Source organism: Geotrypetes seraphini, chromosome 5, assembly GCF_902459505.1.
Source record: "Geotrypetes seraphini chromosome 5, aGeoSer1.1, whole genome shotgun sequence".
Classification (NCBI taxonomy): Eukaryota; Metazoa; Chordata; class Amphibia; order Gymnophiona; family Dermophiidae; genus Geotrypetes; species Geotrypetes seraphini.
The window spans coordinates 9,547,641-9,569,872 of record NC_047088.1 but is presented as its reverse complement, the minus strand read 5'-3'; the positions used below and the strand labels follow the sequence as shown (position 1 = coordinate 9,569,872).

The 22,232-nt window shown below is 46.4% G+C and overlaps 1 protein-coding gene across 6 annotated transcripts in view; it reads left to right on the top strand.

Moving 5' to 3' along the window:
- STARD8 (StAR related lipid transfer domain containing 8) overlaps positions 1-18,917 on the top strand; it is a 217,334-nt gene extending 198,417 nt beyond the window's left edge. For all 6 annotated transcript variants that reach the window (XM_033945580.1, XM_033945581.1, XM_033945585.1 and 3 more), the window contains 5 exons: positions 763-877; positions 2,571-2,783; positions 6,081-6,298; positions 14,249-14,425; positions 16,168-18,917. In XM_033945580.1, the coding sequence (XP_033801471.1) occupies positions 763-877; positions 2,571-2,783; positions 6,081-6,298; positions 14,249-14,425; positions 16,168-16,285 (841 nt within the window). In that variant the 3' untranslated portion in view covers positions 16,286-18,917. The remainder of the gene's footprint in view (positions 1-762; positions 878-2,570; positions 2,784-6,080; positions 6,299-14,248; positions 14,426-16,167) is intronic.
- The last annotated feature ends 3,315 nt before the right edge of the window (positions 18,918-22,232 follow it).

Sequence of the window (22,232 nt, the reverse complement as noted above, 5' to 3'; positions counted from 1 at the left end):
ACTTGTATACCACCTTTTTGTACTCAAAGCAGTTTACATACAGGTATTTGAAACATTTTTCCTATCGGTCCTGGGGGGGCTCACACTCTTATCTAATGGACCTGGTGCAATGGGGGGATTAAGTGACTTGTCCAGGGTCACAAGGAGCAGTGTGGAATTTGAACCCACAACCTCAGAGCTCCAACCTCTGCACCACACTTGTTTTGATTTTTTAATATAGTATTTAATGAGACTATGTCTCTCTTGTTTTTAAATGGCGTTCCGTTCTTTTAATCAATATTTATTGCAGGCCGCTTTCATATTTTGGATTAAGTGGGATCTCGAGCCTGGAATAAGCAAACAAATGTGTCCATGGTTGTAAATAGCTGCAGTTTCTTGTTTTATTTCTCCCTGCCCTTATCCAGGGCGAATTACACAACTGAATACGAAATATAAAAATATATATGACAAACAAGTCGCATCAACGAAAAGGTCCCTGGGGCTAGTGAGAGAATATCACGGAGCCAAGGAAGAAATGCTGGCTTTCTCTCCACCTTATCAAGTTTGGGCTTCTCCGTTTCAGGAGAAACTTTAAAACCTGTTTGCTAGTTTTCTGGATAATTGTAGTTATAAATCTCATTGGCTTGTAATTCACAATTTCTTTTGTTAACCGCCTCGAACTTTACGGTATTGCGGTGTAGAAATAAGTTTCTATGTTATGTTTGTTTTCTTATTTATTTTTTTACAAGTTTTACTTAGGGGTCTTTTGTGGTTGTTTTGTAGGATGATTCAGAAGCGAGGGACCATGGGGAAACCAGACCAAAAGGACCTGAATGAGAACTTGGCCGCCACCCAGGGTCTGGCGCACATGATCAGTGAGTGCAAGAAGCTCTTTCAGGTATTGGAGAAACATTGGTTCATGTGACAGTTTGTGAGGTGAGGATGTGGGCATTCCGGGGCACAGACTCCAGTATAAACATGAGAGCTCTCCAGTGATAGTCTTCATCAGCGGAAGCCCAGGACTGTCAGTAAAATGTTCCATGCTTTGGGCATTTTCTGATGTGACGTGTGATATAAATCCCATTCAGTAAATGATGTTTAAGCACCAGAGGGCTCAGCCATCTTTACCCAGTAAGAACATAAGAATAGCCCTACTGGGGCAGACCAATGGGCCATGAAGCTCAGTGTCCTGTTTCCAACAGGGGCCAACCCAGGTCCCAAGTACCTGTCAGAAACCCAAAGAGTAGCAACATTCCAGAGCTGAGATGGTGATGTCATAATGCCTCATTCCATCAATGCCTAAGAGCCAACCTCATTAATGATGTCATAATGGCTTCATTGTCCTATACTTGGCTCACATGAGAACATAAGAGCAGTCATATTGGGTCAGACCAAAGGTCCATCAAGCCCAGTCTCCTGTTTCCAAGAGTGGCCAACCCAGGTCCCAAGAACCACACAGAACCCAAAGAGTAGCAACATTCCAGAGCTGAGATGGTGATGTCATAATGCCTCATTCCACCAATGCCTAAGAGTCAGCCTCATCAATGATGTCACAATGGCTTCATTGTCCTATACTTGGCTCACATAAGAACATCCCTATTGAGTCAGACCAGTTGTCCATCTAGACCAGTATCCTGTTTCCACAGTGGCCAATATATGTCCCAAGTACCTGGCAAATGGGAAAAATCAATGGAGGAAATTCGCAACTTGCAAGTGGCATTGCTTAGTTTACATAAGTAAGTGTCAGCAGTTACATATGTTTTGAGCCATTTTGCAAACCTGTACATGTGAATATACTAATTAAATGCAGAGGCTGTGATATATTTTCAGTTTGGAGAGGGAAATGAAGAAACAGGGGATCAAGGAGAGGCGGTTATAACCGTGGTGTCATGTTGTCGGCTCCGGGCGGCTTTCCCGCAGAGGAGAGAATCCTGCATTCACCGTGGGCCTCATCTGGGGCAGCCTCCTTGGAGCGGCTGGGGCACGGGCAGTGTGTCTGGGAGGGAATGCATGGATGGGAGAACATCGCAGGGGAGGAGACATAGGCATCCTGGGACTGTCTGCCAAGTCTCTTCCCTGAAGAAGCCCTTTCTGGAAACGTCAATCGCTCCTCCTAAACTTACTTGCTCCACTTCATCACTGACGCTGAAACCGTGGATTGAAGACAAAGTTTTATTTTATTTTTCTTTCCAGCTTATGATTTATCTTTAATCTTATCTATTGTTTTGCCTTTTGTCTTTGTTTTGTTCTATTTCTATCATTTAAATTTCTCCAGAATTCTACTGTTCAACGGCTCCCCCTTCTGCTTCTATTCCTTTCTCTCCTCTCTTCTACCTTCCAAAGTATTTAGATCAATGCTGTCTTGTTAAAATGTTTATTTTATTTGTATTTTTCCTCTAACTCTACTTTTCACTTCTCTATTACCCTCCAGGTACTTTAGTTAGATTGTGAGCCTTCGGGACAGTAAGGGAATTTTTCAAGTACCTTTCTTATTTCTAATCTTAATGTATATTTTCTGTAAACCGCTTAGAACCTAACGGATGTAGCGGTATATAAGAAATAAATTACATTACATTTGTCTGTTTTTGCAGATTCCTCATGACCTGATGCTGCAGTCACGGAATTCATACATTGCGGCTGACGCCCACCCTCTGTCACTGGAGGAGCTGATCCGCAGGGAAGGACGGGACGTTCAATCCTTCTTGGATGACAGTATTCAGAATTTGCTGCGTGAGTCTGCGGAGAAGTTTAAAGGTTGGCTGAGCATCCCTGGACCTGAGAACACGGAGCTGGCCTGTAAAAAGGTCTGTTACCACACACGTGTTCATCTGGCACCACAGGGGTTCGGGTCATAGCCACTAGTGCCACAGTGCACGGCATGAGGAGAGCATGGACTGTCTAGACACTCTGGGGTTAATTTCCTAGCAGAGGGCCTGTGCGCAATGCTTAGAGAAGCTCCTGTTTTATGGCACACCTAGCCCTCAGGATTTCAGGAAGCCCTCAATGAATATTCATGAGTTCAATTTGTATATCACGAAGGCACTGCATACAAATCTAGGTCAGGCATATTCACTATGGATTTCCTGAAAGCCTGACTGGCTAAATGGGTCTCGAGGACTAGATTGAGACCGACTGCTCTAGACCAGTGGTTCTCAACCCTGTCCGGGGCTTTTCAGGATATCCCTAATGAATATGCATCTAATAGTAATTAACCGACTGGGACTTATCAGCCTTTTTAATAGCTCTACTTAATACATAAACAAAATACCAAATAAGAGCTATGTTTCACACTGCTTTTTATGCTTATAAATAATTCATCATTTATTATAATAATTCTAGTCTTTAAGCCTGTTACATTAATGGGTGCTAGAATAGATGTGTGTGTGTCTTTCTTTCTGTCTCTCTCCTTGGCCTCTGTCTGTCTGTCTTTCTTTCTGTCTCTCTCCTTGGCCTCTGTCTGTCTGTCTTTCTTTCTGTCTCTCTCCTTGGCCACTGTATGTCTGTCTGTCTTTTTTTTTTGCTGTCTGTCTCCTTGGCCGATGTCTGTCTGTCTTTTTTTCTGTCTCTTTCCTTGGCCACTGTCTGTCTGTCTGTCTTTTTTTGCTATCTGTCTCTCTCTCCTTGTCCGCTGTCTCTTTTCTCTTTCATTCAGTCTCTCTCCCTGGCCCCCTGTCCTTCTGTGTATGTCTTTCACTCCCACCTACCTGTCTTTCAGTGTGTTAGTCTGTCAATGTCCCGTCTGTTTGATTTTTTTTCTTTTACTCTCTCTCCCTGTCAATTATCGTGCCCCATCATACCTTTTTTTTTTTTTTATCACGCGTTATGTTGGGAAGGGCAACCGGCACACAGTAATCACTGCTGGATTAGGTTAAATCGCAACTCGAAGCAAATCGTCATGTGCGCACACGCCGAACGCACATGCACCGCACGCTTTACAATTTCTCTGCCAGCCACGGAGCTACAGACGCACGGAGCCACGAAGATTGAAGTGCGCATGCGCGCTAAGGGTATTATTATATAGGATAGCACCATCAAAACCTTTAAAACATATTATAACATTATTTCATACTAAACATACACACAATTATTCTCCCAAACAGTGAAGCCCCCCCAAATCTATCCAACACATAGAAAAAGTTACAATTCATGAAACCTTTCAATAAAACACTGTCTTCAGTGCCTCATCTTCTTATCTGTATCAGTTCTTAATTATCTTCTGCCTCCGTTGTCTACTAGATTTGCCTGAACTAAAATGTTCTCAAAGATCAAGTTTGATTGAATGAAAGTGGAGGCAAATCCAGTGAACGCGCGTTAAATTCCCAAGCGCGCTAGAATGCCCTAGAATGTCAGCATTCATCTTCTCATACTTGTAACTTAAACACAAGCTCGCCTACCAGAAAGAAAAATTAGGACGATCACAGTTTTTCCAATTTCGAGTTATCATCTGTATGGCTACCTCAGTCGTAATCAGATCACGATCCATGGGGAGCTTAACATACAGAAGTGTTCCACAAATAATTACCTCATAAGCCAATGGGATTGTCGATTCCAAAATGAGGTTAATCTGTCCAGAAATTGAGTATCAAAGGACAGTACTTTTTTACGGAAAGGGTGGTAGATGCGTGGAACAGTGTCCCGGAGGAGGTTGTGAAGACAGAGACTGTGTCTGGGATCTTTTAGAGAGAGGAAGAGATAATGATTAATGAGGATGGGCAGACTGGATGGGCCATTTGGCCTTTCTCTGCCATCATGTTAAACAAACCACTCTCTGGCCACACTCCCAACTTCTCAAATTGCTGATGGCCCATCCTGTTCCATTGCCTATTGGCAAAACGAAGATACGCTCTTTAAGAAATATTTTGAGCTGGGATTTGTAATTTACATAAGAGGAGTGGGGTTTTTTTGTTTTTTTTTAGAAAGGTGATTGTTCCTGTTCATATTTACATTTGTATTTTATCTTAATTTAATATACCACAGCAGAAACTGTGGTCTTTTTCCTCCTTAGATGTAAATAACTTTCTCCACTGTAAAGAATAAGAAGGTGTATTGTGATGGGAACTATTTTGCTGGACTCTCTAATTAAGAACGAGGTTGTCAATTGGGATCTAGATAGGGGATGATGGGGAGAAGGGGAGGGGGAAGTCTTTGGGGAGGAGGGGGCTGGGAACCACAGACCATTCTATTTTACTGCCCTGGTCCCTTTGAGAGCTTTGGGGTTAGCAGTCTGGTGCTCCCCAGCAAGAAAAATACAGCTTGTAAAGTTCAGTGCAGTCTGCATGAATTCAATTTACATAATAATGATGTGTTTTGCATGCATTTGTGCATTTGCATACATCTCATTATTGGGTAACTCTCCTACCAAGATATGTTGAGTTCACTGCCAATGATCAGTCTTTACCTCTTTTGTAAACTGCATCGAACTGAAAGGCTTTTGCGATATATAAATATTTATGTTACCTGGAAATTGCGTGATTTAAAATCTTCAGGCAGCCGACAGCCAGCAGTGTTAGTGACGCGATCCTTCTGCCATCGGTCTGCCCCAGAATCCTTCACTCTGTGGCATCCCGCCTATGCAGGAACAGGAAGTGCTGTAGAGTGAACGCTTCCGGGTTAGACCAATGGCAGAAGGATCATGTTGCTAACACTGCCGACTGCCCAAAGTTTTAAGTTGCAGCGACGGAGAAGGTACTGGGGTTGAGGAGACTCACGAAAGCCAGGCCCGACTCCATGATGTGGGCTGGACTGGAGAGAGTGAGTCCAGAACCCGGACAAACTCCCTCCGGTTCAGGAAACTGTTCAGATACCCGGACAGTCCTCGAAAAAGAGGACATGTCCAGGAAAATCTGGATGTCTAGCAACCCCATCTCTGTGCACATAGTTACCGGATAAAACACAGTGCCAATATATGCACAACATTTGAAAATTTCCTTGTTCTGTGTGCGTGTGACAATGTAGATAGACCTCTGCTGTGTTCTGTCTGCAAAATACAAACTCCGGGTGGCAGATAAACCACTACAGACTGTCTAAGGCAGGAAGAGAGGCCTCTCATCCTCTGTGGTGTGTTTGGCATTCACACGTCTCCTCCACCTCATTTTTCACAGGTGGGTGATGGGCATCCCTTGCGTCTGTGGAAAGTGTCTGTAGAGCTGGAAGCTCCACCCGTCACGGTGTTACAGCGCATCCTGCGTGAGCGGCATCTCTGGGATGACGACGTGCTACAGGTGAAGGTGGTTGAGGCGCTGGACCAGAACACGGAGGTCTTTCAGTATGTGACAGATTGCATGGCACCCCACCCCCGCAGGGACTTCGTAGTCCTCAGGTACAGTGGAAAACATGAACCGTTGCCCCTGCCCCCTGTACTGAATCAAAGTCTAGAGGTTCCCTGTGAGAGCTGTGCAAATATCAGTGGGAGGGGAGAGCCCAAGAGTATGGAGGAGTCAAGAGGAACAACATGGGGATGGGGGAGATGAGGGATGGGGTGATGGAAAAAAGGCAAGAGGGAAGGAACAGTAATTCTCCTGGGATTGTAGTCTCTTTACCTCCCTGTAGTCACTGCCTCTTCAGGGAGGGTCCCTGGCCCTTTCCCAGGCAGCTGTGTATGAGGAAATAAAGAGATGCAATGATACTAAGTGACCAGTGTGTGGTGCTCTAGTTGAAGAGGAACATGGCCTCCTGAGAGAACTCCACTCCATTTTTCATTTTGTTGACGGATGGTGATGCCTCTGAAGATTAAAAGGTCGATGTTCAAAGTGAGTTAACTGAGCAGGAGAGCTTTCTGCTCAACTGAATTGTTCTGAGAGCAATGAGAGTCGATATTCAATGCCAGTTAACCAGACTATGCTGCCGAATATTTAGTCTAACCATGGAGAAGTTTGCTGATTAGTGCCAGAGTGATATGCACAGACAGGGAAAGGGATCTTGGGGTGAGAGGGTCTGAGGATCTGAAGGCGACATAAGCAGGTTTGGCAGTAAAGACTAAGAGAGTGGAGTAACCAGGTGATGTTGGTGAGGCCCCACTTGGAGTACAGTACTCCCCCGAGATTCGCAGGGGTTCTGTTCCTGGAAGAGGGCGGCGGGAGAGCTGCTGGAGCACCACGAGTACAGGAAATCACTTGCGGTTCGCTCTGACCGCCTCTTCCTGCACTAAGTCGGGCCTTATCCAATCAGGAGCTGCATGTCAGACTGGATGGACGGTTCAAGTTTTTATCTGCCGTCATTTACTATGTTACTATGTTTATGCTGCTTATGCTAGGAATACCCAGTGGATTTCCTCAAGTCCATCTTAATAACAGGATTATTGAGATACATTTTCTGTACTGGACTAGATGCAGTCACTTTTCAGGCAAACCTACTTGTCTGTTGGCAGGATTGAAATCTTTATTGGATATTGGATCTTTTAACAGCTTTCAACATGGTCGATCATGAAATGCTATTATTAAGATTTGATTCTTTTGGAATTACTGGGAATGTCCTTTTATGATTCTCGGGGTTTTTGAAATATCGTAACTATGCAGTTTTAAAATCTGGTCCTACTTCTAACAATTGGTCTTTTCCCTTCAATGTCCCCTATGGTGTTTAACACATTTTTAACATATTTTTAGTGCTCTGAGTCTAGAACTCAGATTATTAGGACTGAAATTTTTTATTTATGCTGATGATGTTCAAATTATCTTTCTGGTAATTAATTCTTTGCATGACACATCTCATTTAATGAATATATATTACAAAAAATACATCAATGGATTTCTTCTCCAAGCCCAAAACATCTTTATTATGGATAGAAACATAGAAACATGATGGCAGATAAAGGCCAAATGGCCCATCCAGTCTGCCCATCTGAGTAACCATTATCTCTTCCTCTTTTTAAGAGATCCCACATGCCTATCCCAAGCTCTCTTGAATTCAGACACAAACTCTGTGTCCACCACCTCTTCTGGGAGACTCTTCCACGCATCTACCACCCTTTCCGTAAAAAAGTATTTCCCAGATTACTCCGGAGCCTATCACCTCTTAACTTCATCCTATGCCCTCTCATTCCAGAACTTTCACTCAAATGAAGTTTCCTTGTTCAAACTTAAACCCAATTTTAGAAGGTACAATCTGAGATCCGCAGCTTGGGTTTGTGATTAAATTCTGTTCTTGATGGTCACTCACAAATGAATTATCTTGTGAGCTCAGTGTTTGTTCATCTGTGTTTTATGTCAAAAACTCTCTTTATTATCATTGGACAATTTGCAAAATCTTGCAGCAGCGCTCATCCGTTTAAAAATAGATGCTATTGTAGCCCTGGCCCTGTCACATGGCCACCCCATAGACCCCAGTCAGCTCATCGGGTCAGGCACCCACGACCAGGACTCACAAAAAGATGAATCTCTCAGTTTTCACAGTTTCTCTTGAGCTTGGATGTGGGCTGGGGCCAGATAACTCCAGTAGGCTGGAGGAGTTGAACTCCTGGGTCTTAATCATCTCTCTCCTCCACGCCAGTGTGTCGCAGCACACCTGAAATCTCAGGCGGCGCACAGTTTGTGATATACCGATCTATTCACTTAAATTAGAACTGCCTTCGATCATACAAGTTCTCAGCTTGGCTATTCCTCCTCTATATGGAATTTTTTGCCAGTAACAGTTTAATAATAATAAAAAAAATAACTTTATTCTTTTATACCGCCATAACCAAAAGTTCTAGGCGGTTTACACTAAAAAGAGCTGGACAATCAGCGAAATACAATAATACAGTAAAAATACAAATATTTGTAAAATAGAATTTCAATAATCAAACTCACTAAGTAATAAACTTCTTGAACAAAGTGGTCTTAATTAATTTCCGATATCATAGATTGCTGAATTCATTTCCCTAACCAAGATTGTTGCTATGGTCCTATCTAAGAAGGTCTTATATCGACACCCATTAATTTTTGGATAAGCAAATAAGTAGAAGTTTTCAGTTTCTCTTGATGGTCTATGCAACACAAAATGAGGAAAAAGGGAAGCTGGAGACAATCCCGATATCAGCATAAAGGAGATACAGGAACATTTGAATAATACTCTTGCCTCCAAAGGCAGCCATAAGAACATAAGAATTGCCACTGCTGGGTCAGACCAGTGGTCCATCATGCCCAGAAGTCCGCTCACGCGACGGCCCTCTGGTCTAAGACCAGCGCCCTAACTGAGACTAGCCCTACCGGCGCACGTTCTTGTTCAACAGAAACTTGTCTAACTTTGTTTTGAATCCTTGGAGGGTGTTTTCCCCTATAACAGCCTCTGGAAGGGTGTTCCAGCTTTCTACCACTCAATGGGTGAAGAAGAACTTCCTTACGTTTGTACAGAATCTGTCCCCTTTCAACTTTAGAGAGTGCCCTCTCGTTCTCCCTACCTTGGAGAGGGTGAACAACCTGTCTTTATCTGCCCCTGGAGGGTGTTTTCCCCTATAACAGACTCCGAAAGAGCGTTCCAGCTTTCTACCACTCTCTGGGTGAAGAAGAACTTCCTTACGTTTGTACAGAATCTGTCCCCTTTCAACTTTAGAGAGTGCCCTCTCGTTCTCCCTACCTTGGAGAGGGTGAACAACCTGTCTTTATCTGCCCCTGGAGGGTGTTTTCCCCTATAACAGACTCCGAAAGAGCGTTCCAGCTTTCTACCACTCTCTGGGTGAAGAAGAACTTCCTTACGTTTGTACAGAACCTTTCCCCTTTCAACTTTAGAGAGTGCCCTCTCGTTCTCCCTACCTTGGAGAGGGTGAACAACCTGTCTTTATCTGCCCCTGGAGGGTGTTTTCCCCTATAACAGACTCCGAAAGAGCGTTCCAGCTTTCTACCACTCTCTGGGTGAAGAAGAACTTCCTTATGTTTGTACAGAACCTTTCCCCTTTCAACTTTAGAGAGTGCCCTCTCGTTCTCCCTACCTTGGAGAGGGTGAACAACCTGTCTTTATCTGCCCCTGGAGGGTGTTTTCCCCTATAACAGACTCCGAAAGAGCGTTCCAGCTTTCTACCACTCTCTGGGTGAAGAAGAACTTCCTTACGTTTGTACAGAATCTGTCCCCTTTCAACTTTAGAGAGTGCCCTCTTGTTCTCCCTACCTTGGAGAGGGTGAACAACCTGTCTTTATCTGCCCCTGGAGGGTGTTTTCCCCTATAACAGACTCCGAAAGAGCGTTCCAGCTTTCTACCACTCTCTGGGTGAAGAAGAACTTCCTTACGTTTGTACAGAATCTGTCCCCTTTCAACTTTAGAGAGTGCCCTCTCGTTCTCCCTACCTTGGAGAGGGTGAACAACCTGTCTTTATCTGCCCCTGGAGGGTGTTTTCCCCTATAACAGACTCCGAAAGAGCGTTCCAGCTTTCTACCACTCTCTGGGTGAAGAACTTCCTTACGTTTGTACAGAACCTTTCCCCTTTCAACTTTAGAGAGTGCCCTCTCGTTCTCCCTACCTTGGAGAGGGTGAACAACCTGTCTTTATCTGCCCCTGGAGGGTGTTTTCCCCTATAACAGACTCCGAAAGAGCGTTCCAGCTTTCTACCACTCTCTGGGTGAAGAAGAACTTCCTTACGTTTGTACAGAACCTTTCCCCTTTCAACTTTAGAGAGTGCCCTCTCGTTCTCCCTACCTTGGAGAGGGTGAACAACCTGTCTTTATCTGCCCCTGGAGGGTGTTTTCCCCTATAACAGACTCCGAAAGAGCGTTCCAGCTTTCTACCACTCTCTGGGTGAAGAAGAACTTCCTTACGTTTGTACAGAACCTTTCCCCTTTCAACTTTAGAGAGTGCCCTCTCGTTCTCCCTACCTTGGAGAGGGTGAACAACCTGTCTTTATCTGCCCCTGGAGGGTGTTTTCCCCTATAACAGACTCCGAAAGAGCGTTCCAGCTTTCTACCACTCTCTGGGTGAAGAAGAACTTCCTTATGTTTGTACAGAACCTTTCCCCTTTCAACTTTAGAGAGTGCCCTCTCGTTCTCCCTACCTTGGAGAGGGTGAACAACCTGTCTTTATCTGCCCCTGGAGGGTGTTTTCCCCTATAACAGACTCCGAAAGAGCGTTCCAGCTTTCTACCACTCTCTGGGTGAAGAAGAACTTCCTTACGTTTGTACAGAATCTGTCCCCTTTCAACTTTAGAGAGTGCCCTCTTGTTCTCCCTACCTTGGAGAGGGTGAACAACCTGTCTTTATCTGCCCCTGGAGGGTGTTTTCCCCTATAACAGACTCCGAAAGAGCGTTCCAGCTTTCTACCACTCTCTGGGTGAAGAAGAACTTCCTTACGTTTGTACAGAACCTTTCCCCTTTCAACTTTAGAGAGTGCCCTCTCGTTCTCCCTACCTTGGAGAGGGTGAACAACCTGTCTTTATCTGCCCCTGGAGGGTGTTTTCCCCTATAACAGACTCCGAAAGAGCGTTCCAGCTTTCTACCACTCTCTGGGTGAAGAAGAACTTCCTTACGTTTGTACAGAATCTGTCCCCTTTCAACTTTAGAGAGTGCCCTCTTGTTCTCCCTACCTTGGAGAGGTAAGGAAGTAAATGATAATATGGACTTTTAAACCAAAAACCAATCGAACAGCTGTATTCTGAATTATCCTTAATTTCCTTAGAATTTTTTTGAGTGCTCCTAAATAGATGATGTTACAATAGTCTAAAATAGATAAAAACTAATGTGAGACAAATTATCTGAAATTTTGGAAATTGCTGAAGTCTTGGCTCTTTGAAAAATATCTGAAAAATGGATTAGGTCCTTAAATTTATATTATTTTTTTGTGAATTTATGTTATAACTAGTGTTTAAGCCCGTTACATTAACGGGTGCTAGAATATATGGCTGTCTGTCTTTCTTTCTTTATGTCTCTCTCCCTGCTCCTGTTTCTTTCTTCCTTTCTTTCTGTCTTTCTCCCTCCTGCAATTTTTTTCTCTCTCTCCCTGGCACCCTTTGCCTGTCTGTCTTTATTTCTGTGTCTCTCTGGTCCCCTGTCTGTCTTTATTTCTGTCTGTCTCTCTCCCTAGCCTCCTTTGTCTGTCTGTATTTCTTTCTGTGTCTCCCCCCCCCCCCCACTTTCCTTTGCAGAAGCAGTAGTGCTATTTCCCTTCCCCTCCAGATCCCTGTGAAGTAGTAGCAGCATTTCCCCCCACCCACCCCCCATTCCCTTCTCCCCCCCCCCCCACTTTCCTTTGCAGAAGCAGCAGCGGTATTTCTCTTTCCCTCCAGGTCCTTGCTGAAGCAGTAGCAGCATTTTCCCCCACCCCCCATTCCCTTCTCTCCCCCCCACTTTATTTTGCAGAAGCAGCTGTGATATTTCCCTTCCCCTCCAGATCCCTGAGAAGTAGTAGCAGCATTTTCCCCCACCCACCCCCCATTCCCTTCTCTCCCCTACCACCACTTTCCTTTGCAGAAGCAGCAGCGGTTTTCCCTTCCCCTCCAGGTCCCTGCTGAGTAGTAGAAACATTTTCCCCCACCCCCCATTCCCTTCTTACCTTGAGCTGCCCTGCTCCGTTCGGCCCCTCCCCCTTCCCTTCCCGTGTGCTGGCCTGCTGCGGCTGAAGGTTTTTTTCGGCGACTCCTCCTGTTAAAACTCCCCCCCCTCCCGCAACCGCTCCTGTTCAAAGCGGCCTGCTGAGGTTCGCGGCCGCTGTAACGAACCTCGCAGGCCGCTCTCCAACTCGGTAGCATGTTCCCTCTGACGCGATTGCGTCAGAGGGAACGTGCTACCATGTGGAGAGCGGCCTGCGAGGTTCGTTACAGCGGCCGCGAACCTCAGCAGGAACAGTGGGGCAAATTTCGTCAACGGCAGTCCTTGTGCGGTTCGAGAGAGGGGGGGGGGTGGAGTCGGCGACTTGCAGCTTCGTGTGCCTCCCACCCCCCTTCCCTCCGGCTCCGCCGCCGATAGTCTCCACCTGCATTGCCCCTGGCGCAGCACTCACCGACCCGTCGGGCGGGGAACAGAGGAACAGGTTCAGGGCTGTCAGGGGGGGAGGATTGAGTCCGGCTGAGACTGGCAGGAAGAGGAAGGCGGAGCAGATGAACCGGCACCGAAAAAAACTTTAAAGAGCCAGCCAGACCGTGAGTGCGAGCTGTTGTAAGTTTGCATGTGCACTCTTGCCGGCCACGGACATACGGATCACGGAAGCACGCGGATTAGACTGCGCATGCGCCGCCTACAGTTTTATTATATAGATATATCTATAATTTGTACTTCTTGTTGTTTTTATTAATGAGTGACCTTGACTTTGACCCATTAGGAAGGTGGATGCAGGTGCTAAATATTGTTCCCAGGTGGCTTTCAGGTACAGCCAATGACCTGGATAGCGTCTGTCACTGAAAAAAAAAAAATGCTGACCTCTAAATGTTAATCCTTTTAGTGGATTGTCAAATGTTCAGTAAAGGTTCGGGGGTTCTTGGCGTGAAAGCAGTGCCGATGCCTGCTTCAAGTTGAATTTATCCATGATTGGCTTTTTACGCGGGGAGTAGGAAGGACCCCATTTTAGGTCATTTGGGGAGAAATGCTATTAGGGGCAGTAAATTGGCTTCAATAAGGAGCTTTAACAATTGAAAAAACTAAAATTTAATTGGCACCATAACTCCAAAGTAGGCGTGTTTGGGGGTAGAGAAAGACTTAGGTCTCCTTTTATCAAGGCGCGCTACGGGGATTAGCGCGTCGGACATATCATCATGCGCTAACCCCGCGGCAAGCCTCGTCAATGAAGGCGTTAGCGGCTAGCGCAGCAGGCGGTATTCCACGCATTAAACTCCTACCGCGCCTTGATAAAAGGACCCCTTAGACACCACTAGACACAATTCTCTAAGGGACTTAGGTACCTTTAATGGAGGCCTTTAAAACCCTGGCCAACATTACAGACACGATTCTGTAATAAGTGCCTAAGCGTGATGGACATGTGACAGGCGCCTGTCTTGATCCTTTGTGCCTTCTTCATATTTGTATTTTTGTCAAGGCTTTCCCACGCTAATGCTTCAGTAGTCTCTTTTAAGATATAGCGTTAAGAATATTTCTGCCTTGAAGGCAATATTTAATGCTTCTCTGCATTTTATTCGTGGAATTTATAATTCAATAATGCTGTATTGATTTTATGATTTGACAATATTTGTTTCAATATAGTATAATTTTTCTTTGGAGGCTGAGAAATATATGTTTGTATTAAAGGTTTAGCATCTAAAGGACGATCAGGATAATATGTAGGTAGCCAGTGTGTAAATTGCATAGTTTTATGTGGTATATAAATTGTTAAATAATTAAATATTGACAGTGTGATCTTAAATATTGCATTGTCTGTATTACAGGAAATGGCGTGTAGATTTGCCGCGACGAGCATGTGTCTTGGTCTCCATGTCAGTGGAACATGAGAAGGTGCGGCTGGAAGCGGGCGTGAGGGCCATGGTGCTCGCCTCTCAGTACCTTATCGAGCCATGTGGGATGGGACGCTCTAAACTCACTCATATCTGTAGGACAGATCTCAGGTAAGAGACCCTCCACCCTCACCTACAGCAGATCTCAGGGAGGAGACACTCCCACTCAAAGCAGATCTTGGGTAAGAGACCCTCAACTAGAGCAGATCTCAGGGAAGAGACACTCCCACTCAAAGCAGATCTCGAGTAAGAGACCCTTCACCCTTGTCTAGAGCAGATCTCAGGGAGGAGACACTCCCACTCAAAGCAGATCTCGGGTAAGAGACCCTCACCTAGAGCAGATCTCAGGGAGGAGACACTCCCACTCAAAGCAGATCTCGGGTAAGAGACCCTCCACCCTCACCTAGAGCAGATCTTAGGGAGGAGACACTCCCACTCAAAACAGATCTCGGGTAAGAGACCCTTCACCCTCGTCTAGAGCAGATCTCGGGGAGGAGACACTCCCACTCAAAGCAGATCTTGGGTAAGAGACCCTCCACCCTCACCTAGAGCAGATCTCAGGGAGGAGACACTCCCACTCAAAGCAGATCTCGGGTAAGAGACCCTCACCTAGAGCAGATCTCAGAGAGGAGACACTCCCACTCAAAGCAGATCTCGGGTAAGAGACCCTTCACCCTCGTCTAGAGCAGATCTCAGGGAGGAGACACTCCCACTCAAAGCAGATCTTGGGTAAGAGACCCTCCACCCTCACCTAGAGCAGATCTCGGGTAAGAGACCCTTCACCCTCGTCTAGAGCAGATATCAGAGAGGAGACACTCCCACTCAAAGCAGATCTCGGGTAAGAGACCCTTCACCCTCGTCTAGAGCAGATCTCGGGTAAGAGACCCTTCACCCTCGTCTAGAGCAGATCTCGGGTAAGAGACCCTCGTCTAGAGCAGATCTCAGGGAGGAGACACTCCCACTCAAAGCAGATCTCGGGTAAGAGACCCTCCACCCTCACCTAGAGCAGATCTCAGGGAGGAGACACTCCCACTCAAAGCAGATCTCGGGTAAGAGACCCTTCACCCTCGTCTAGAGCAGATCTCAGGGAGGAGACACTCCCACTCAAAGCAGATCTCGGGTAAGAGACCCTTCACCCTCGTCTAGAGCAGATCTCGGGTAAGAGACCCTCGTCTAGAGCAGATCTCAGGGAGGAGACACTCCCACTCAAAGCAGATCTCCCACCCCTCACATCTTCCAGGGAACTCTGAACAAAGATGGGGCTGAAATGTGCTGCAGAAAGGTTGTCAACAGATCTTGTAAACCTGTTTCTAATCTAATCTAGGGTTACCAGATTTTCCTTTGGAAAAATCCGGACCCATTACCATGCCCCCAGGACTGCCCAGTCCCGCCCCACAGCCCCGCCCGCAGATGCGCGGACGTGACGCAATGATGTTGCGTGCGTGTGACATATCTGTGTTGTGTCCGCACATGCATGAATGCTCCTTCCCAACGTGATTTTGTCGAGAAGCTTTTCAAAACCTGGACAAAAGCCGTCTGGACCCCTGGACATGTCCTCAAAAGGAGGACATGTTTGTGGAAATCCAGACATGTGGTAACCTTAATCAGGTTTACGGCAACTTAACAATATAAGGAATTATAGAATGTATAAGCTACATTATATTATAGCAGTTCTAAGAGATGAGCGGAGTAATGGGGAAGGGAGGATTGAGCTTCCATGACTGTACTGCTACTGTTTCTCAAAGCCAAGCGGCAGCCCTCTGTAGCTCTATCTGCCTTTCCGTACCACCCCCCACCCCCACCCCTTTTTGAGTTTCATGTTAACTAACAATGCTCTCTTGTTGTCTTACCAGGGGCCGTTCTCCAGATTGGTACAATAAAGTTTTTGGATACCTATGTGCTAAGGAGGCTGCAAGGATACGGAATTCCTTCCCAGGCCTCAGCCCGTGTGGGCCAGAGACCAAACTCTGACTGTTCTATGAGACGTGTCCTGCTTCTCCCACCTGACTGGAGTTCTTCATTTCCTTTCTGGGGAAGATCCAGCCACAATGTTAGAGATTGCTGGAGTCTGCAGGGAAAGATGTGATCTGCAGTTCCTGAGTCACCTTTCAAGTCCATGGACCTCAATTTGTGACTTCCAGGAGAAAGCAGCAAGGACACTTTCACTCCTTCTGCTCCATGAAGTCCCACCACTCACAGAGAGAGGGAGGAAAAGATGAAGAGAAGCGAGGGAATTGGGAACTGATCCCTGCTGCTGTCTGAGAAAGGGTGTTGATATATCTGTATGACTCAACTATCTCGAGCTGATCCTTCCCTGTGTGAGCCACCATAGCGTAGATGACATAATGCCCCTAGGAGTGGCAAAGGCAAGTTTGAGACCCAACATCCATCCATTCTCCATAGCACGATGCTGTGATGTTGTGCCTCGGGAGCCCTAAGAGCTGGTACAGACACTCATCTGGCAGGCCTTGGCTGCTGGGAGGTACTGGGTGTGTGGGTCTGGGGGAGAAGAGGAGAGGAAGGCTGTACCCGATGTACCAAGAGCTCTGGAATGGTAGGATTTGCAGGATTTCCAGGGGCTAGCTTGAGTTTCTGCACAGTTGTCTCTCAGAGGTGGAAGGGGGTTTTACTAAGATTTGTTGGGGTGAGGGGTTCTCCTCCTGCTTTATTGACTCAGGGTCCTTTATTAAGAGATTATTTTTCAAAGCAGTTGTATAGCCAGACAGCTAATTTTGGGTGGACCTCCACCGAGCCTGTGCAGCCTCTCTCTCTTTCCTTCCATTCCTAATCCCATAGACCATGCAGCCGGCAGCGGTTCCTGTGGCTGACCCGGAAGCCTTCCCTCTGATGCAAAACACAACTACATCAGAGGGAAGACTCTGGGTCAGCCGCTAGCAGCGTGTAGGAGCCGCTGCTAGTGATCAGTGGCTGCTGGGTGGATGGGCCTGAGCCCAAACTGGGCGGGCCAATGGCTACGCCCCTGTTTCAAAGGTGCAGAGTTTCTTGAATAAGGCCCTGAACATTTCCAGAACCTCTTTTCTGACTACATTCAGTTATATAAATTGAAATGTAAAATCTTTTGTAGAAGGTGTGCGAGAAGCAGAGCAGCCTGGGTAACAATGAGACATCTTTGGCTAGTCCAGAATTGTGAAGTGTTGAAAATAGGCTTGGCGGGGGCAATTTCAAACTGGAGCACAATAAGAATGTCATCAGATCTCTCACCCGCCTTAGAAATGATATTAGAAGACGTTAGAGCAGGGGTGAGAAGGAAGGGGGTTCATTCCTTATGGTGCTGTGATCGAGTTATTCTCTAGACTCCTGTAAGCAGACTTTGAAAAGGGGCCGAGCCTGAGATGGAACTGAGCGTCTGCGCCCTGCCTGCTTCAGGAACTGTCTACCCACGCTCTGCACACAGGCAGCCATCCAGAGACTGGAAAAACACAGAAAATCTGTTTGCTGTGTTCCTGGATCTCTTTTCTAGCTCAGGTGAGACATGACGACAGGGACAAGCTCCTGGATTTAGAATTATTAGCTTAGCTGAAAGAAAAGAGAGAAATGACACAGGACTTTCCATAGAAGACCTTGACCAGTGCTTTCTGCAGAAATAAAATGGCCTCGACTGCTTAGAAAGAACAAACAAGAGAGAGACCCACCATCACCCTCATTTCACTAGGCCTCGGACACTCGATGCCTCTAGCGCAGACATGGCCAATTCCGGTCCTCGAGGGCCGGAGTTTTCAGGATTTCCCCAATGAATATGCATTGAAAACAGTGCATGCACATTCATTGGGAAAATCCTTAAAACCTGACTGGATTCCGGCCCTCCATCCCTTTTAAACATCGTAGTCTGAATTTTTCTTCTCTACCCACAAACAAGTCGCTACCAGTGACCCCAAAATTCCACGTGCAGTTGGTCTATACAAGAGTCATGCCCTCTGGGGTAGAAGTGGGGGGTGGGGGGAATCGGATGTTCAAATCTACACCAGCAGTGGCACCCGATCCTGATCATTCCAGTCACACACAAACCCATACACAGACTCACTCCCCCTCCTCACATAGACTCATACACACACCCACATGCCCCCATAAACCACCACACATATGCCCCTCCCCTCCACACACATACACGTTCCAACCCCCTCCCCAACACGTGCAGAAAACCACCCTGTTGTCTTTCTACCCTAACATACAAGGCCCAGGTCAGGGCCAGACTAGCTTGGCTCATCTTGGTAAAAACTGGATTATCAACCTCACTTGAAACCAGCAGTGCAGGAGCACAAGATAGATAGAAACTGTCTGTTTTGTTGTAAGGGCAATTCTAGGACTGATTTTGTTTTAATGTTTGTTAAATGCTATGTTTTTTTTTTAATATAAATAATGTACAGCTGGAGTATTAATATATAATGTGATTTTTGCTAAAGGACCAGTGCCAGATGGTTAACGCACAGGATGTAAGTGTGTATTTTGTATTTAAGATATTTAGTAACCTTTGCAGCCTGACTGACGCGGGACCGTTCCAGGCCCCACTGTACAATGATCTCATTTTCTGACGGGAGCAGGTGATAACCAGAATATGAAGAATTAAAACCTGAAGTGCTCTCTGCCAAGACTGAGGTTTCATTTTAATTTAGTAAACAAAATAAGGAAGTAAGAACGAGGCCCAGATTCTCAAAACTTTAACTGTTTTCCGATGGTTTAGCCTCTATGCATTTTAGCGGCGGATTATCAAAACAGCTTATCTCTATTTTTAGTGAGTTTCTAGCCGTCTCCGACACTGACATGCAAATGGGCTCTTCAGCATTATAATGAACACTCCAGTGGATTCTTTAAAATCTCTGAGCCATTTTCTAAGAGCGGCGTTGGCTTTTCCCGACAAAAATCAGCGACTGGTCCAGGGGTGCCGGTACAGTGACAGCACTTTTTAAAACCCAAGCATGGCAGTGTTGGAGACTGCTAAAAAAGCTGTTTTGAGACGCAACCCCCCCCCCCCCCCCAGCAGCGGAATAGATGTCCATTCTCTCCTGCTGCCACAAACATCTCCTCTATATCAGGAGAGATGCCCTCTCTCTCCCGCTGCCAAGCAAACCTCCCCTTGCACTGTGAGAGATGCCCACTCTCTCCTGCTGCATCACACCACCACCCCCTGCTTCTGACCTCTCTCCCTCGTGCCTTTGATGGCTGACCAGAGGGATGCCTACTCCCTCTGGCCAGCTGTCCCGCCTCTTCCAAAAAGGGCCTTCTCCTTGGTGCAACATGGGATGCACCGGGGGAGGGGCCTGTGGCTCTAATTGGCCCAGGTTGTATGGGACGTCCAGGCCAATCAGAGCTTTAGGCCCGTTCCCAGTGCAGCTGGGAGGCGCCTGAGGCTCTGATTGGCCCAAGTTGTATAAGACCCCTCCTATGGGAGGGGCCTTAAACATCCTGGTCCAATTAGAGCACCAGGGAGGGGAAAGCCCATTTTGGAAGAGGCAGGCCAGCTGACTGGAGGGTGGGGGGAGCGGGGGATGTTGTGATGGCAGTGGAAGAGACTGGGCATCTCTCCCTCTGCCAAGGGGGTGGGGTGGGGCATTTGCTTGGCAGTGGGAGAGAGAGGGCATCTCTCCTGCTGCCGGGGGGAGGGGGGGTTGTGTGAAAGTGGAAGAGATGTTCTCTCTCTCCCACTGCCAAGCAAATGCCTCAACCTGCTGCTGTTGTGGGATTTTTTTATTTTTGCATATTTTTCTGCGCATTGCTGTCACCAGCGATGGGCACATGCAAATCTAGCGTGTCTTCTCTACTCTCCGCCAACCTCATTTACATGAGCATTTTTTTTTTTTGAGAATGACTTGCGTCTTTTAATTCGCTACCAGAATGGCTGCGATAACATCCCGTCACTTTTTAACCTGGTTGTTTAAGAATCTAGGCCTGAGTGATTCCAAACACAGAGCCTCTCACCTATAGGACTGAAGGCCTCAGGGGATGGGCAGAGAAAGACAGAGGCCGGAGGATTCAGATCACTGAGAGATTATTTTCTAGCTGTGGCTAAGGAACCTTGGTTCTCAGTTAATTTGCAACTGGTAGAGTTTAGTGGACAGATTCATAACTACGGTGACAGCGAAAGCACCAATGAGGTGGAAACTTTTATTCCTGGTGCATGCTGTATGTATTTATTTCTCATTTCTAATATACATAGAAACATGATGGCAGATAAAGGCCAAATGGTCCATTCAGTCTGCCCATCTGCATCATCCACTGTCTCCACCTCTCCCTATAGGCTAAGGGGCTCATAATTAAAACATAAACATATCTAAAAATTTGCCCAAGTCAGCACTTGGCCAACCTAAAAGACAGGTCGTCCAAGTGCCGATAATCAAACCAAATTTTTGGATGTAGCCAGGGACTTTTTAGGCCTCTCTATGCCGCTGTGTGCCCAGAGCTGAAAGGGGCGTGGTGTGGTGTGGTGGTGAGGGCGGGATGTGGGTCGACCTACACTTAGTCATCCTGCAAGGATAATCAAATGTTTCATGAGACTTCCTAGACGAAACTTATACATTGTGAGTTAGACGATGTAAAAGCAGGTCTAAGTGCCAAAAAGGTATCTGAAGTGACCAGATAACCACTGCAGAAACAAAGTAAAGACCCCCAAACACTCCCCCGGTGTTCACTGACCCCCTCACACACCCACAAAGACCAGAATAGAAACGTGCGTACCTGTATCCGGAACATCAGCACCTGTTATAGGAAAGCCTAGTAGAGCTGCACACAGGTGTCTTAAATAGCCTGGAGGGGGGGGGGAAGGGGGCTAGTGAACCATAGTAAGGAGGACCCAGGCTCATAAGCCACTCTAACCACTACATTTATGGTGGAACATATGAACCTACCAACCCCTCCCCCCTTCCAAACCCTACTCTACTTCCATATAGGTGGCACCTGCAGTCCATAAGGGCTATTGGGGTTGTAGACAGGTGGGTACACTGCAGGGGTAGGCAATTCCGGTCCTCAAGAGCCACAGGCAGGCCAGGTTTTCAGGATTTCCACAATGAATGTGCATGAGATAGACAGAATGGCATGCACTCCCTCCTTGGTTTGCATTGTAGATATCCTGAAAACCTGACCTGCCTGTGGCTCTCAAGGACCGGAATTGCCTACTCCTGGTATAGTGGGGTTTGGGGGTCTCACCACAGCTTATAAGGGAGTTTTGCTGAGATGTTTATGTGGCACCCTTTTTGTGAAGTTCACAGTGGTGCCCTGTAAGGTGCCCACTGCTCTGTTGCCATGTCTGGATGGCCAGTCCATCACAATGCTGGCCCCTCCCACCTCCAAAAGTTCTTGTTCTGTGCATTTAGGACTTAGACAAATTTTGGGTTAAAAATGTGGTATAAAGATAAACGTAGTAGCGGTCTGGATGATTAAACACCTGGTAGGCGATTTTTTTGAAAAAAAAAAATTGACGTACTTTTCGAGAATGGACATTTTCCCCCTGCCCCCTACATCCCAATCGAACTTAGGTGTATGTTTTGATTATGCCACTTCACTGCTATTTCCACCTGCATCGTGAGGTCAAAGAGCTTTATGGCTATAGAAATATGACAGCAGTTAAAGGCCAAATGGTTCATCCACGGCATCCACTATCTCCTCTCCCTATTGGCTAAGACTCAACACTTGCATTGTGATGTCATAGAACTTTCTGATTATAGAAACATGATGGCAGATAAAGGCCAAATGACCCATCCACAGCGTCCAGTATCTCCTCTCCCTAAGAGATCCCACATGCCTGTCCCACACTTTCTTGAATACCACAGTCCTCTGTCTTGGGCACAGAGATACAAGAAAGAGACAAGGCTGAATATTGAACTCTTTATTCCAGTCTCAGGTTTTGTAATTGTAAAGATTTTTGAGTGTCCATTAAAAACACAAGTATTTCATGTGAGCGGGACTG